A 17525-nucleotide genomic window follows, 5' to 3' on the forward strand; every position below is an offset into this window, starting at 1 on the left:
TTTGTTGAATGTTGTTATATAACTTGCCAGATAATACCTGAAAGTATCAAAACTGGAATAGTGATTAAATCAAAGACTAATTTTTTTATGGCTATATGTTAGATTATAATTATGCTGATGTGTTTTTTTACATCTCCACCCCCTCTGAAAACCTTAAATATTGTCCTGTGCATTAGGAACATCAATACATGACAGAGCAAGAAGGAATTTTCATTTTATTATGGAAACTATAAAAGAGAAATGACGATCGTTACTCTAGGAAACCTAGTACGTGTAATATTTGCTGCTAGTACGTGTAATATTTGTCCTGTGTAAACAAGGTAAGGAACTGCCTTGTGAGAGTGCAGAACAAGGCAGACGTAATGTAATTCTTTGTGTAATTTAGAAGATGGGCTGAATGTGGTGCAATTCCAGCAGGCAGAAAGAACACACAGCACTCTGCAGAATGGTACCTTAGGCAAAGATCAGTTCGTGCACTGCATCTGGAAAGAAGCTCTTTCCCCTTGTTCCATCCTACATTTTAAATTCACTTGAATTCATTTTGTTGCCACATTTGCTATCAATAATAACTGAACTGTTCTTCAGAAGAAATTTGCAGTCTCTATAAAGGACTACAGGTGATAGGAAATGGCTACAATGTGCTGTACAACTGTATACTTCTCCTAATGAAGGCTGTTTCTATTATTTTACTGATTTTGTTGCTATATAAAATTTGTTGAGATCTCCTAACTTGTCATTGTTCCAAAGGGGCCTCCCTGCACATCTCACTGTGCTTATATTGCATATAAGTAGAGCAAAAGGAGGTGGAGGGAGATGCTTTCCTTGATCTCATTTTCTAGAAATTCTGGCCTCATTGTCTGTGAAGAGAGAATAAAAGCTGTAGGGATGATACCTATGCCAGTCAAACACTGTTTGTCCTGAGGTGTTTTTTAAAATTCTTCAGTGAGATTTACATAGGAATTTGCCATTTGTAGGAAAGTACTGCAAAGGCTTTTTAGGAGCAGAAAATGACAGCCTCACTTTGGTTCCACCGATCTTGTCCATTCTTCATGGAAAAATTGTGTGTTTTGTACATTGTCTCCGTATGCAAACACTTTACATAGCTTTTATAAATTGTGAGTCATTGCTAACAAATCTGTGAAGAGGTGATACTTATGTTGTGATGCATAAGCACAGATGTAGTCAAGTGCCAGCTGTACAAGGCATCTGTTATTTTTCTTCTGTCCTTGCACTGCAGCAATCTAATACAAGATATAAGAGCTGTGCATTATTGTGTATTTATTAATGCTCATGTTTTGAAGTTGTTAATTTTTTTGCCCGTTATCTTTAAAGCAGTTGTTGTTATCTTTTCCTTAAGCAGCTATTTAACAAACAGGATACACAGCAAAAATTTGTTCATAATCTGTGGGAGTAATTTGCAAGAATTTTATTTGTGACAGACTTAATGTAATTACCAGACCGCAAAAACCAGCGCTGTCACATTCCTGTCTTAATCTTTCCTCTTTACATAACCATCACGGTACACAGAAATACGACCAGACTCTTCTCACCAATGAGATAAGCACGAACCATTGGCGCTGCAGATTATCAGAAGGAAAGCTCTTTGGCCAGAGGTCCCTCTGCTTTGTTTCCTGTTTGATAGCGGTGGTTTGTTGTCATAGGCCATCAGCTGGCTTATTTCAGGCACATTTACACTGTGGCTGTGTGAACCTTTGATGAAATGAGTGTTCATTTTGTATTCCTGAAATAGAGCAAGATGCAATATTTCTGGTTTCATACAATTCTGAGATGCTTTGCAGATTTTTTAGGCTCTGTCTGGCAATCCGTAGTGGTTTTGGTGCTTTTCTTTGGCAACTTGGATGCATCTGGTTTTGCAGCTGAAATTCATAACAGAATAATCAAACAAAATAGATGGCAGAAGTGATATCAAAGAAGACAAAATGCACTCATTCTCTATGTTTGAGTTTGGAAGATTTGATTTAATGTGCACCTTAAATAATGAGTTAAAAGGAGTTCAGATTTCAAGCTTTTAGAAATGGTGCCCAGATTATTCTAGATCTTCAACTGTAAGAACATAGAGAACATCATAGAGTCTACCTTCTTCTGCTATGTTGGCGATGGAAATCCCTGCATTCTCTGTTTCAAGAAGGTTGGGAATTACCAAGATGTCGGAGGAGCATCAGAAAAATGTGTTATGTGGCAGCTCTGTGATGGCAAGCCAGCTGCAGCTTTTGCAGCCCTGTTGCACATCCTTTATTGCTCAGTTCCTGTGCTCTTACTTCCTATCTTCCTTCCATGCTTGTTAGACATTTCAGTAAGCCCTTTTGGTGCACCAACCTGCCAGAGAATTTCCTGTACAGGGGAAAAAAAAGGACGAAGTGGTATTTGTCTGCTAATTTAACAAGCTAAAATGGGCCAGTATAGAATCCATTGCATATTGGAGTCTAGGAAGGGAAAGGACAGAACCCACCACGCTGACATCACTGAAATGGGGGAGGGAGAGCTCTTATTACTGACTGTGAGCAGTGTAGCCTAATCATGATGCTCTTATTATTCTCTAAGTGCTATGACACATAAATGAATGCTTAGATCAGTGTCTATAATCCTCATTTTCCTCTTTAGGAAGAACTGATTTTGCTGCAAGATGAAAGATATGAAGGAGGGTAAAGGAAGATCATTCAGAAGGCTCACATTTTTGGAGTAGTCAAAAAATAGTTTATTTGGGGAAGGAATTAAATTTTGAAGTGTTGGAGAATCCTTCTATTTGGGTTTGTTGAACAATGAAATTAAAATCTTGAAACTATTGATCTGACTTTTTTTTTTGGCTATTGCCATTTGTTTCTCCTCATTCAGTCCCACGAGCTTTCTGAAATCTATCTGACCTTGACTTCATACGTACTTCAGAAAATAATTAGACAAAACCAACACCAACAACCTGGCACATCATTTTCTGGTCACAGATTGCAGTGTACCAGGGAATGAAAAGACTGTTGGAAGGAGGAGTTGAGTTGGAGCTGAGTAGAATTTTAGAGTACTTTTGGCCCAGTCCACATGACCTACTTCATCATTAGCACCGAATTCAAAGGTTGCTGGTTTTTAGCCAGTGCAGCTCACAAAAAGCATTGATAGAATGTCCTCACAAGCAGCCAGAAGAGAGGTATGATGTAATAAAAATTACTCATCTGAGCGCAAGATTGATTGTTTCCAATAATTTTGAGGGTGCTGTGTGTATTTAGATGTGTGCTTTTGAATTACAGTCATGCAATTATGTACATGTCCAGTGGAACAGTTAGTGTAGTTATGTTCCACATGAGCTTTAATGGAAATAATAATGGATTTCACTTATGCAAATATAATTTTAGCTATATGAGGTTGTGTAATTCCTGTTTTTGAAATAACAATTGTTGTACTCTTTGTCAAAATAATAATTTTCTTTCAGTAGTCAATGTGCTTCTATGAGGAAAAGCTTGTACACAGACTGTCCGTGATTTTCTGTATTTTGTAGCAGCAATGAGCTTCCAACACAACGAAACTAAACCTGAGTCTTATTGTTTTAAACGTGTTTTTGAAGGGCCTTTGAAGTGCTTAAAAGTAAGAAATAGCACCCCTCTACTTATTAGCCTGAGTGTGTGCCTAGAAAAATGTATATTTTGGGAAGAATTTTCATAGGCAAAATGTCAAACTGATTTTTTCTATTATTTCTTTGGCTGTTGTCTTTTTTTTGCTTTTATGGTATATTGGCTCTCTGTTGTGTACGTATTGTGTGCAGCATTTTGTTGTCTCACAGCAGTTAAGGCAGATAGTTGGGGATTGTATTCTTCCTCTCCGGAATATTCTTGAACGACTTGAGTAGATCCAAAGGACAAGCGAGTGTTGTGTCAGGAATTGTGTTAAACTCCATAAAATAAAACAGATAGGGGTAAGGGGAAACACCCTCCTTTACCAATACTTAGCGTATGTTTGTACAGCTGGCAATTTGTGCTGCTTCATATTCGTTGACCCAGAAGAAGCCAACATTTTAATGTGTTCTTGGAGTGGAAGAAAGGTGTTATGGAAAAGAACTGCCACATCAAAGCCTCTCCTCAGCTTGTAAAATGGTTTCCACCACTACCTTCCTCAGCCCTATCGGAACACTCAGCACTTTCCCCTCTCAAAAGAAAGCAAGCCTTTTTACTAAGAAATGGCCCTATGAGTTTTATTTATATTTAAATGATAAAAGTGACATGAAGCAGTTGAAGAGATCTATATAACTCAAACAAAAGTTCATTAGAGATGTAATGTAAGTTCTGTGTAATGCGTCTCTATCAAATGAATAGTCATGTGGCTCAGCTGTTGCACAGAATGAAGTATTCCCTTAAGGGAAGTGTTACTCAGTAAGATGTTTTTAAAATGACTTAAATGTAGCCTAAAAACTTCATGTCTGTTAAACGAATAGTATTTTGTGTCGGATCTGATGTTCCAAAGTCTTAGTTTGGGACAAAGGAAGCTAAGTGCTTGCTAATTGGTTGCACAGTAAGGTTTTTGACCACTGTGGCTATCGTAACCCAGTTGGTCATCATGCCTTCCCTAAATGTAGGAAGCTTATAGTGGTCCCGTGTTCGGCAGCATTGTGCTTTTATTGCTAAATGTATGAAGGCTTGTCTTGAAGTAGTACGAAAATCACTTTACAAAAATTCCTTCTTTCTGTTAAAATCCCACGTTTCTTTATTCATTTTAGCACGAGCCCACCTTACTGCTGTGTGGACCTTTATTCTTTACGAACAGGAGAGATGGTCAAGTCTATACAGTTCAAAACTCCTATTTATGATCTGCATTGCAATAAAAGGTAAGGATGTTTACTATATTTCTTTCTATGTTAAAGCCTGCAGGATTTCAGTAATGGGTGCAGTTTCTGGTGTGAGCACTCCTTGGTTTTACTATTTTGACTTTGCTGCAAGCTTATCTTCTGTTTGCTGTTTCTCAAGTAATATTTTGAGTACAACAATATGCTTCTCCAGTGCCTTTCCCTGAAGCGCAAAACATTTTGCATATTAAATCATTTAAGCTTCCCTAAATTGTGATGAGAGTGAACAGGAATCATTGGAATCCTTTGTCTTCTGCCTATAGATGGAGAAATGAGATCACAGTTTAAATGATGTCCAACTTGGCAGTGTAGGGCTTGTCTCTTTTGTTTGTGTTTCATGGTTCTGCAAGATGTGTTACCTTCCTGCACATCCAGAAAAAATCCTAGCATACACTGTGCCCTATGGAGAACAATTCCTGAGTAAAGTAACAAAGCATCTCTTAGTTGGACTTGTCAGCTGACTTCTGACTTGGAAGATTGAATGTCAGGTTGTAAATACCTCGATTCTGTGCAGTCATGGGTTCAGATTTTTCTGAACTTTGGACACAGAAAACTGCACACTGTTGTAGTTTACTGTATATTTTTAAAGGAGACCAGAAAACCCAGGATCCATCTTCTGCATGATGATATTGGTGATAATCCTTTGGTACTCCTGGTAGAACTTCTTGACCCAAGTCCGTGATATGTGCTGCTTTGATGCTTCTTCCTGCCCAGTTTAAACACTAATGTTTTAAATTAGGTCAAGTGAAAGCAAACAGAAGAAGAATAGTACTGCTGAGCAAACACCTTTAATACCACAGCCAATTATATAATGAGATTTTGGTGGTGTAAACTTCTTTAAAGAAGTAAAGGATTGTAGTGCTCGTTATCCTCTTTCAATGTACATACCATGGGTGTGGGTAGGGTCACTGTATGAAGAAATAGATCAACTGCAGTGATTGAGTTGCTGAGTTACATGCCAGGATTTGGTCCCTGCTCCTTTAAAGGCCTGTCAGAAGGAGTTCAGTACTTATCTGTGCAACTATCCCTTGAAAAATTTAAAGTTCCCTTGTGTACAGTGTGATGATAGTAAATCTTTCCAGCCTGGCCTCCTAGCAGAAGAAAAATCCAATTGTAAAAACAGTCAAAAGGCAAATCATCATTCAAAGTCTCTCCTAACTAAAAGGTCTAATGTTTCTTTTCCTAAGTGGTAAAAATGGAAAAGTTACTTCAAAGCTGTGTGGCTGTATTCAGGGTAGCTGCTTTTCTGGAATGTATCAGATTCTGTTATTATCCACAGAAAGCTCACAATTTCAGATTGAAAATGCATTAAATGTGGCCAAGTGCAGTGCTAATGGTGCGTTAACCATACAATAGGCTAATGGAGTCCAAAGTTTTGAGTTTAAAATAAAACTTGAGTTGCAGAAGAAGGGAGAACTGTTTATTATTTATGTATTTATACTCTAGAATCATCCATCAGGTAGGTTTCATTTATAAGGAATGACAGTACCTCCTTCAAAGAGCAGAAAACAAAAATCTAACAAGATTGGGAAATATTACAATCAAATATACATAGTTTTTTATATATACATTACAGTTGCACATGCGTTGAAGGTCCTTCTATTATTCATTGAGTAACTTTTTTCTCAGCCTCTTGGAAGGAGTGAGAGTTGATAGGTTTCTGTTCTTTTCCTCTCCTTTGTTCTAGGAGATGGAAGATGCTTTGTTTAGTGAAAAAACTTTGTTTTATTTGAAGCAAATATTAAGTCATACGTGCAGAGATTATAGCATAAAATTTGAGTTCTGTAACTTGGAAAGGGATGGAGAGGCATCCTTTTGATAATAGAAGGGAGAAGCAAATAAAAAAATCCTCAGTCAATTACATTTAGGATATGTCAGTTTCTCTCATTGAGTTGTTATTTACCAAAGGAAATGTACTGAGAAGTTTCCACACTTTGAAGATGTTGCACTTTCCAAATCTACATCCTTGGCCCTTGTTCATTTGGGCAGTATGGTGTTTCATACATAGCTGTCATGGTTTTTCTCCAGGTGACGAACAGATATTTTACATTATAAAGGTGCACATGTACACCTCATAAACATGCACTTGTAATTTTTCTAATTGGCACAAATTTCTCACAGGTTTGTGCAGTGATGGCCTCGGCATGAAAAGAAATCCTGCTTTTAATAAAGAACAACATGGTGGTTTAATAAATTTGCACTGAGATGGGCAATGGGATTATTTCAAATTTAGCTTGTGTTCTACCAATTGTTGATTTGTTATTTGAGTCATTGAAAGTAATTCAGGATCCTTGCAATTCCATTCTTTCTTTCTAATGGAGCTTTTACTGCAGAAGGTAATCATAAATACGCTGTGTTGTTCTGTATCAGATCTGTGTACTTCCTGAAATGAAGGTTATGTGGTTGGGATGAGAGAGAATCCTCAATAACTGCCATGTATTGGTAACCTGGCACTTTATCACAGTAAAATTTATATTGATGCTTTTGAAATAATTACATTTAGATATTGAATCTTTAAACCAATGCATTTAATGTTTAAAGTACACGTTCCATTTCTTTGTTTTCAGGATACTCGTCGTAGTCCTGCAAGAGAAAATCGCTGCCTTTGACAGTTGCACTTTCACTAAAAAATTCTTTGTGACAAGTAGGTATCATGCTGGGTTCAGTCATTTTGCTCTAGAGGTGGCACAAGATAAATCAGATTTTTAAAAATTTCTGCTTCTAAATCCTGAAAGCATCTGCAGGTCTCCATGGCTACAGCCAAGGTTTCAGGAAATCTGCTGCTTCAAAAAACCTACAGGTGTTACTCTGTGAATCTGTGGCTCTTTTGCATGCTGTTTTGCGTTTATTGTTGCCATAATTAATTTCTCACAGTTCTGGCAAGCACCTGCATTGATGTCTCTGGGCGGCTGAAGGATTCTTTTGCACAAATACGTGCAGAGAGTTCAGGTTTTGAATTTAGGATTGTGTGTGAAAGCGACCTTTTGGAAACAAATTGGTAACAATTTGTACATTTGTTATTTTCTGTTGTTCCTTAAGCTTAGGTGTATTTGATTTTTGTTTATCCTTACTTCAGCAGGGCCCAGAGCTCAAGTAGGTCAGTAATGTATTGCAGTAGTAAAACCACAGGTAGTATTTGCCTGCAGATTCTTTTACATATATCCTGAACCTGAAGAACTGTTTGTTCTGACTCCTGTATCCGGCTGTAGCTTATTGCTTGCCTCTCAGTAGCAGGCAATTGATTGTAAAAGGGAAGGCTCTCCAACATCTATTCCTCTACAGTAAGTGTCCCTATGCTGCCCCAACATCTGTAACCAAGTAATCAATGTGTTACTAGAGAGAAGTGTATGTTTTCTGATGCTTTTGCTCTGACCTGTTGCTGATGTAGGTAAGATTAGGATGTAATTTACCTGCTAACAAACCCTGTGTCTTTGTAATACTGAACACTAAGGAGGTATTCACTGCAGAAAAAAAATATTTAATCTATGTAGATAGAGCTAGCATCTGTCAATTAGAATTGCCACTTAAAATGTGTAGATTATTAAAAGATGATAACTTAGTTTGGAAGAATTGGTGTTTCACAGTTAGAAAGGAAATTTGAAATTTCCTGGGTGTATTTTCAGTTACGAATAGAAAAGTTCTCAATTATCTTTCTGTGTTATCTGTGCATATCAAGAAAAACCCAGTTGCAAGAAGCTCTTTCCTGTAATAGTTTGGAGCACCACTATGCAGTAATATTAAAGTTGCCAATAGGTGTCAGTTTCTTCCTATATGTGGATGTAAGATGCATAAGAATCTGCTTGGGTTCAGTGTGGAGAGCCAGATGGGAAGGGAATTGTGGTGTCCTCCTGTTCCTTGCCCCTCTTTTTTATTCCACCAAAGAGAGGCAGAGTATGAGCCTTGCTTTGTTGCAGGTAACAAACAAGCCAAAACCCACATCTAGGTTAAATATATATTTTAACAATTCTTATGCTTTTCTAATTGAGGTAGCTGGTAAAAAGCAATCAAGCTAAAAAAAAAAAACAAAACCCTTCAGTGTGTTTTCAGAAATGAATTTAACTGTATTTTGAGGAATGGGGATATCCTTTCCTCGCTGTAACTTTTGAATTTCCACTTCCATGCCTTTCTGTGAAACAACAGTGGAATTAAAGAGGATAAAATAAAGCTTTTGCAGCTCCGATATGAAAATCCCAGCTCTGAGATGTCACAGCTCCCGCTGTATTTGTAACATGAGAAACCCAGGATATTCCCAACCTTTCTCCCTGCTGTGGGTCTCCATGTGCACCCAACATCCTGCCCTGTGCATGTGGGGACGCAGCACTTCCTGTGCCCACTGCTGCCCACCTGTGCCCAGGTAGCACTGAGCCATGTGTGCTGTTCCCTGGTGCCTCTCTGGAGCCAGGGAGGTGCCAGCATGTGATAAGAGTTTGGAAACTTCAGTGTTGCCCTTAATTGCTTGCACCATCAAGCAGGTGCTGTGCTTTGGCACATTAAAGGCTCCAGTAAAACTTTTGTCTGAGTTTTCAGATTATGGATGTGCTGAAATCTCCTTGACCTGGGAATACATCTTTAGAGGCTTAAGTTACTCTAATGTGTTTGAAATTTGGTACGAATGCTCTACCTGGTCAACTGCTTCAGTTGCTGACAGTCAACCAAGTAGCCAGCAGCTGAACTCTTGTGTCATTGTGGGCTTTTTTAGTTTTTGTTGTTTTTTTTTTTTTTAATATAGAAGAAGGGCAGTGTCAGTTTAAACTGGAGAAGAAGAAATCTCTGTAAAGGCAGCTTTGCAAAGGGCCTCCTTGTCTCCATGCCTGGAGCATCCCTGCAGTAGGGTTGGCCGCTTCCTCTGGGGCCATCCCAATGTGCTGCAGCCCAGGCAGTACGACAGCAGCACTGTCCACAGGATTCATCTTCATGGAGAAGATGCTTAGCTGTGTTAGCTGACAGCTTTTGGTCAGAAGTGGTGGCTTAGAAGGTCAGAAATTTAAAATGGGATCAGTAGGCCTTTGAAGATGTTTCCTTTACTGTGTAAACTACTGTGTGGAAAAAGAAAATGTTTTTAAAAGAGGACTTAGTGATGATGGGCAAATCACATCTTCCATTTGTATCAGCTGAGTAGCGTGGGAGCCCTGGAACCTCAGGCAGACAGCTAGAATGCAAACGTAATTAAGCAGAAGCTTTTGCCCGTTTTGTTGACTATTTACACATAGAAATTAAATGCAGAATGTACGGTTAAAAACAGTGTCAGGAATTCTCAAGTTTGATGTTCCTCAGCAATGCTAATGCAGCTGTGTTGCACATGAGTAGTATTTGTCTTTCTGTTTTTGTTTTTGTGGTTAAATGTGTAGCTTAATATATTGTTGTAATAAATATACCATAAAATATTCAGGATGTAGAACATAGTCAAGTTTGTGCTGTCGTTGGAATGCTTAACTCTTGTGCTTCCTGATTTTTCAGATCAACTGAGCAAATCTGATATAATTATCTTTTTTGTGTGTGTGCTTGTGATTAGATGCAAAAGTACTGATTTGCCAGAATGGCAGTCAGCCAGCAGAGCATTGTAAGAAGTATCAGTGTACAGGTGCAGCAGTCTCAGTGTTTTGAGTTACAGTTCCTTCAGCTTGATTGGAAAACCTCCTGTTGGTAGTCATAGAAAAAGACCAGGATGTCCTCTGATCTACCCAGCAAGATCGTCTCCTTTTTACTTGCCGAGGAAGGAAAGGCGTAGCTTCATTCTGCAGAGGGCTCGTGGCAGGGCTTTCCTATGGCACTCCATGCTGCTGTGCTTATGCTTGAATCCAGCTCAGTTTCATTAAGAGGAGATGTGCATGGAGGGGTGCATAAAGCCAAATAGCAGTTTTGTAACCTGCACTTGTTTTAAGTGCTCATGTGGCCAAGCATCAAAAAGTCATTGGAAGCCTATAATAAAAATACATTTCCTTTTGGTAGTTGTGAATGTCAAGGTGTGGAAAACAGATTTTTAACTGGTTAGGAGTTCACATAAGATTTCCTTCAGAGTCTTTTCTGAGTATTCTGTGATTGAACAGTCAAAGACAAAAGTGATGTACAAGCTCTTCTTCCTACTTTGCTCTAAAGGACAGATGCAGAAAAGCTGAGTTTCATTGATTTCTATTACATCAGTGCTCCCACAACCTCTTCCAAAAATGCTTACTTAGTGGAACATTGATGATTATGAATATGGCCTGATGGATACTTTCTTCTCTATAACGAATATCCTGCCCACCCCCTGGGCCTTAAGTAAGGATTATCACAGATAACATCATGCAAGTGGCATCATCTTTGTGTCCGATAACGAGTGCCTGCTCAGTTTCTCTGGCCCTTCCACTCCTGCTATTGATATATTCTCCATCCATTATTCTCCAGGGATGAAGACAGTTATTGCAGCCATTAGCAGGCACCACATTTCTATTGATGCTGTACAGCTAGAGCCTTAAGAGCTAATTTTCTAGATTTTAGTCAGAGTACTTTGTTGTATATAAAGTCTCAAAAGACTTGCCTAGCCACAAGCAAAACTTATTTGGTACATATTAAATACACCCTACCCACGTGTCTCAAAATAAGGAAAGAAGTGTTTGATACTCCATTCTGCAATTTGGATGTGGTATTCCTACTTTCATTGATGTTCACTTGCAAGAAATAATACATTGCTTTCAGTTTGTCACAGTCTGATCTGGAAATCATCTTGGCTTTTTTTGGAACATTTTTGTTAGCTTTGCTAGAATTCCTTTTCCCTGATAGGCACACAGGGAGCAGTTTGCTCTCTGCGCTTTGAAGTAAAAACGGTGGAGGTCTCATGAGAAGGTTTAATGCCTGAGGAGTTACAAACAGAACTTGCTGAGGAATGTGCAATTCCCTTCTCGACTGTGATCAGTAAGTGGCATTTATCCTGGACATCCCACATGGTATAATAATTGATAGGATTCCTGGGTCTGGGAAGGGAGGTTCTTCAATGCAAATCGAAAGTCCCGAAGCAGGTGGGAAGAAAGCTCCTGTTTCACAGTGTTTTTTGATCACTGAAGAGAAGCAAACATTCCTTTGAATTGTATCTTAGCAATTTATATATATATGTATACACACATGCAGGTATATGTGTTTATATCGAGTGCACTGCAGGTCTGAGGCTGTTGTGAACATGAAGTGGATCTGAATATTGCACTGCAAAGGCCCATGATAGCAGCATGTGGCTGTACTTTTGTGGCTGTACTTTTTTGCTTCACTCAAGGGTGGCTCTTTTTCTTTGGTGTTTTCATAACAATAAGGCCACTATCATCATCATCAAAAACAAGCCTCGGATGGCAAGCATGATTTCACAGTAGGGTGCATCCTGCTGGTTTGCTCTTTTGCTCAGTTTTTATGGGTGATATTTAAACAGAAGGAAGTACAAAAACAATAGCCAAGTTTTGGAAAGTATGTGACAGTGTGAGAGCACTAACATTTACATAGGGCCTTTCATCTAGATGGAACCCGAAGGATTTTATAAACAATATTACTTTATACAGTTTATAAACAAATAGATTTGGTTTGCTTGGTGAAGCTGAAAAAAAAAAGCACAAACAAATACAAAATATTAGATAAAACAGCTTATATGATTTGTTTTCCTTGGAATAAACAATTCCCTTCAACAAGGGTATCACTCTATCCATTATTTATTTTTAATACCCTTTCTATGCTCATTGTTATGGATCTGTTTTCTGACTGCTTTGGATTGCAATACTTAAAGTAATTTTGTAATTTCATTACTCCAGAGTCCTGTGTATTTTATAAAACCTAGAAAAAAATTATTAATTGGTTACAAGTTACAGCCAGCAACTGAAAATCAGCATTCCTCCCAAATATGAGGTGTGGAACATGCATTGAAGAGAAAAGGGCATGATGATAATAAGAATCATTCTTGTAGCTGATACCAAAAAGAATGAGTGTGTTTCAGTGCATGGAACATCATTAGAGCCAAGGAAAGAAAGGCCACCTCTGGGCACCTCTGATTTGACTTTTCATTCACTTTGCTTTATTCATTTGCACATTAATTTGCAACAGTATGCAGCAAGGTGTTTTATAACGTGCTGTAACGCAATCTGAGAAGGAAATACAGCAGTACCCTGTGGAAGGCACCCTGCTCAGCTATAGGTATGTAGCTTAGGTAAAAGAAAAACAAGTTCTGACTTAGTTCAGTCATGCTCTGACTTAGTGTCAGATTTTTCTAGAGAGAAGCATTGCTTTCTGGTGCACATTTAAACCTGAACACTTTGCAGCAATCAGAGCTGCCTTCACTCTTCATTTAGAACCGTTCAGGCGATGCAGGATGTTGCAGCAGAGGGACCAGACAGGAACGCTACAGCCGGAACTGGGGCAGTAGTCCACCTGCATGGTTACCTTTTCCAGCAAGCAGTGTTGGTTGCGTTCTATTTGGTTTGTGTGCAGCAATCTCTTAGAGTGGAGCACATCTGTGCTTCAGGATGCAGAGTGCCCGTGAAGGTGCTGCTGGATCTCGTGGTGCTATTTGTAAAAGTCTCCTGGAGAATGGAGCTGCTGGAGGCACATGATTGCCTGGGGGATTCCAAGGAATGCTTGCTTGGATGTGAAGTTCAAACTGCCAAGTTTTTATGGCCATCAGAAATCCTCGCAGCATTCAGTCCTCGACTTTGCATCTCCTACTGGGATTTTATTTCTACATCTTTTTTTTAAACTTTTTTTTTTTTTTCCACATGAAAAACCTGTGCAGCTTGATGGAGAGCTGCCTTTAATAGAGGCATGTTTGTGATTTATTGCCTTAATCTCTGTTATGGCTGACGTGACTCTATAATGGCCCCGTTTCTCCTAGCAGTGTTTCCCAACTTGCTATTTGTTTAAAAGCAAGAGGGGGAGAGGAATGTGTTGCTTTTTTCTTCTTGGCTGCTGTCTCTGTATTCACACGGACATTGTTGAAGCTAGGAGATGAGTCTCATGAAAACAATTTAAGAAACGGACTGGAGTTTTAATTTCTGTAGGAGTAAAGAGCAGTGGAAAGATCCAGATTGAGAGGATTGGATGTTTATGTGAATTTTCAGCCTAAGAAGATGAGGTGATTGTTTTTATGTTGGACAGAGCGGCAGATTGTCACAAAAGTAACTGAAAAATAATGGAAAATCAACATGCCTCCTTTTTGGTCACTCTTTAAGCAAACATTTGTATAGCTCTTTGGAGAACCTGAAGTAACTTCTAGGATTCCTAAGTAATCAGTTAAAACAAATATATAGATGCAGCACAACAGGAAGAAACCTTGGAATCTCAGATGCCAATTAATCACAAACTCTGCATTTTTCATACTGAAGTTTTATGCTAGTTTAAAAGAAGATGCTAAACAACAGAAATCGAGGTGTTGAAGAATCAACCTGTGGTACCACTTGAAGTAGGTCAGACCTGGGAGACATGGCCCGGAGCAGGAGGCTCTGGGGCACTTTGTTGTCCCTGCGTGGGGATGCAAAGTGCTGGAGCTGCTGTGCTCAGGGGTTTGTCAAGGCCACAGAAGGGCTTTTGCTTGGATTCATTTGGACTTTCAGAACAGTATTTTTCTAGTTTAGCCGTCTCACAGCTTTAAGTAGCGTATTTCTTGTGTGTGTCCTTACAGAGCACAAAGGGAGAGGACAACTGTGTACTTAAAAGCATTGTAAAGCATCTCCAGTAGTTTTTTCTTATGTTTTTGTGGGTGATAGTCCCCATAAGGCTCGCTGTAAGGTCTCGTGTTTTTTGTACTTGCTTGATTTGCTGTACTTTTGGAAGGACTTTCCCATCGTGATCTTTTCTTGGATGACCTCCCCATACTGTCATTAAAACTTGGAAACTTTGGTCTTCTTGACAGTTAGTTCTGCATTCTCATTATGTTCATTCTTATTGTAAACATGCTAAAGTTGCTGCTGTTGTTGCTTAGAATGGATTTTTCCTCAGTTGTTTTGAAGTTTAGTAGAAATAGAAGTTAATCTTTAAGAGAGCTGGGCTAGCAGGGATTGGGCAGCTGAGCCGGGTAGGTCACGCTGTGTCTGTCTTTTCATTTGCCTGGTAGATGATGTTCTGCTGACTCCAGCTGTTTTTTTGGAAAGCAGAAAAACAATTTGCTTTTCCTTCCCATAAAGTATAACCCTTTGTTTATCCTTGTACTGCTGCATGTTTCCAAAATGCATAGATTTGCAGAGAAAAGAAAAGGAGGAAATAGCTCTTTTTTTTTTTTTAACTCTGTTTTTTGTATCAGAGAGAAGAGTTTAGAACCGAGTTGAATTGTTGACCTCTACGGAGGATATTATTAGAATTGGCTGATCTGTGTGTGGAGCTGTATCTAATTGACCAAATCCAGTTCGTGGAACAACCCACCTACAATAGGTTTGGTGAAAACAGTCCATTTTTTAAGATAACTGCTTTTTGTATTTGATTAATTTTTAATTTGAAGAAGAATGCTGTTTTGTAGTTCTTCAATTACTTCAGCTCACTGCAATAATTGAGACCAGCTCCCTGTCCCAATATGGAAGTTTCTTCTTGCTGCACTGCTTGTGTTTTTCCATTGAGGCATCTGTTTAGTGATACCCTTTTGTTTCCTGCTGCATGGACACTGCAAGGTGTTTGCAGAGCTTGGGAAATACAAGAGACTGGTGATAAAGTGGCTGTAGAGATTTCAGTCATGAGAGTTTTCATCTAACAGCTTTGATGATCTATTTTATATATAATAAGGGAGAAAAATAAATAGAATTTGGGGAACCTGAATGTCTTTACTGACCCAGACAAGCACTGCTGAAGCAGAAGTCGGCATTAAAACCTTGCTGGTCGTGATCTATAATGTCATCGGAAGAATACGTTTGTATTTACAACCTAGGGTTGTATTTACAACCTTTTTTTTTCTTTCTTTGTTCCTTAAGAGTCTCTGGCTACCCACATTTTATGCACTTCTGGAATGCAATAACAATTGTGGCATCATCTCTTCAGAGTTCGTTTTCCTTCCTGAGATCAAGGCAGTGATAAGGCCTTACAAAATACTCGCTCGGTTTTGCTTTCCTGGCCTGAGATTGATGTAATTCGATGAATTGCTGCTTTTCCCTTCTCTTGCTTTATGACCTTTGAAATTGCTTGCTGTGATCTTCCAAATTTTGCAATACCTTCAGCACTCTGCTTTAAAAAGTGGAGATAAGGAGCTGTTTGTCTTTGCAGGAGCGGTAGAGAAACTGTTTGTACATGAGGACAGTGAAATGCCATCAGACATCTTTCAGTTTTGTCAAATTCCTTTTTCAAACTATACGTGCACACCTTAGGTAGCACCACCCCAGCACACCTTTCTGATTGTCCTGCAAGCCTGCAAAGTGATGCCACAGTGCCACAGGTCGAGCAGATGGCACTGTGCTTGTGGCTGGAGGCCTTTGTTTGCCAGCTGAAGTTGGAACACTCGAGCTCAAATCCCACTATCAGGACCCTAATCAGTAAACAGGTCTGTGGTTTCATCTCTGCAACTGCAGTTTGTGAACTTTCAGCCTCCCACCTTGGCGCAGCAGCCCCTGAAGTCAGCTTTTAATTCATGTTTAGCTGTTATCTAATTGTTTTTAGTGGTTTTAAATTTTCTATTTTTAATTTTAGTCGTTAATAGCATGATATTCCCAGTTGTTGTGCATTTTATTTTCATTTTATGCGTATGTATATATCTATTTCTAATGAAAACACAGCTAATAAAAAGCAGATGAACGATGGAAACTTTGCCACTGATTTTAAAGGAAAGACAAATCCATTGTGTAAGGTTAAGCACATGCAGAAGTCTTTTGGGAGGTTTGTATGTAGAAATATTAAAACAAAACCGAAGTACAATGCTTTGTTTTACACCACAAAAATCTAGAGGAGCTTGGAAGTCAGCAGAAAGTGTTGAGCAATTGAAACGTGTCAATGAAGCAAAATGAATTAGGATATGACGATACAGAATGGATAGAGTCAATCTTTTAAGTATCCCCCTCGCCTCACTGTATCAAAATGACATTAAAAAATGCCAGCATAAGGAAAAACTGGTATTTACACATAATTAACTATTCAAAATAGTTCATCTAACCACAGTTTTATCTTTCAGAACAAAAATGCAAGCATTTACTAAGTGATATTAGCAACTGAAAGGTTTCTGTTTAGACTTTTTGTTTTCTTGGCAATAAGTAAAATTCTTTGTAACAAGTCAGTAAGATATTTCTTAATGCTGCCTATTAAAACTTTTCAGGCTGCTATCCCTGTCCAGGGCCAAACATGAATCCTATTGCCCTTGGAAGCCGTTGGCTTGCTTACGCAGAAAATAAGGTAAGAAAGGACTTACTTTCTTTTCTTCCTATTCTATAAACAAAAGCTATATTGAAATGTAGAAACAATCTCAGAAATAAGCTATGTGAAAAAGATGATCTTTTCCTAGAGGACTTGCATAATGTGACAGACCTAATCTTTGACCTGCACTAGTCATGCCTCGGTATTCATATGTGTCATATCTTTGCTTTGCACATTTGATGTAAGTTCATGAACTTGGAGGGCATAAATACATAAATAGCACAGACAGAGACGAGAGCTATCAATGGCTACGGTCAGGGAGTGACTCAGTAACCAATGTGTTTTGCATTTGTAAACTTTAAAACTCCTCTGAAAGGTAGGAAGCAAGGATTCTTAAAGCCTGTGCTGGCAAACA

The 17525-nt window shown here is 38.7% G+C and overlaps 1 protein-coding gene across 18 annotated transcripts in view; it reads left to right on the plus strand.

Moving 5' to 3' along the window:
- Positions 1–17525, plus strand: part of BCAS3 (BCAS3 microtubule associated cell migration factor) — a 302474-nt gene that overhangs the window by 35870 nt on the left and 249079 nt on the right. For all 18 annotated transcript variants that reach the window (XR_007380784.1, XM_048967281.1, XM_048967283.1 and 15 more), the window contains exons 8-10: positions 4718–4825; positions 7411–7487; positions 17073–17149. Coding sequence is in view for 17 of the 18 variants with exons in the window: in XM_048967281.1 (XP_048823238.1) it covers positions 4718–4825; positions 7411–7487; positions 17073–17149 (262 nt within the window). In the remaining variant the exon portion in view is untranslated. The remainder of the gene's footprint in view (positions 1–4717; positions 4826–7410; positions 7488–17072; positions 17150–17525) is intronic.

Source organism: Lagopus muta, chromosome 20 (genome assembly GCF_023343835.1).
Source record: "Lagopus muta isolate bLagMut1 chromosome 20, bLagMut1 primary, whole genome shotgun sequence".
Lineage (NCBI taxonomy): Eukaryota > Metazoa > Chordata > Aves > Galliformes > Phasianidae > Lagopus > Lagopus muta.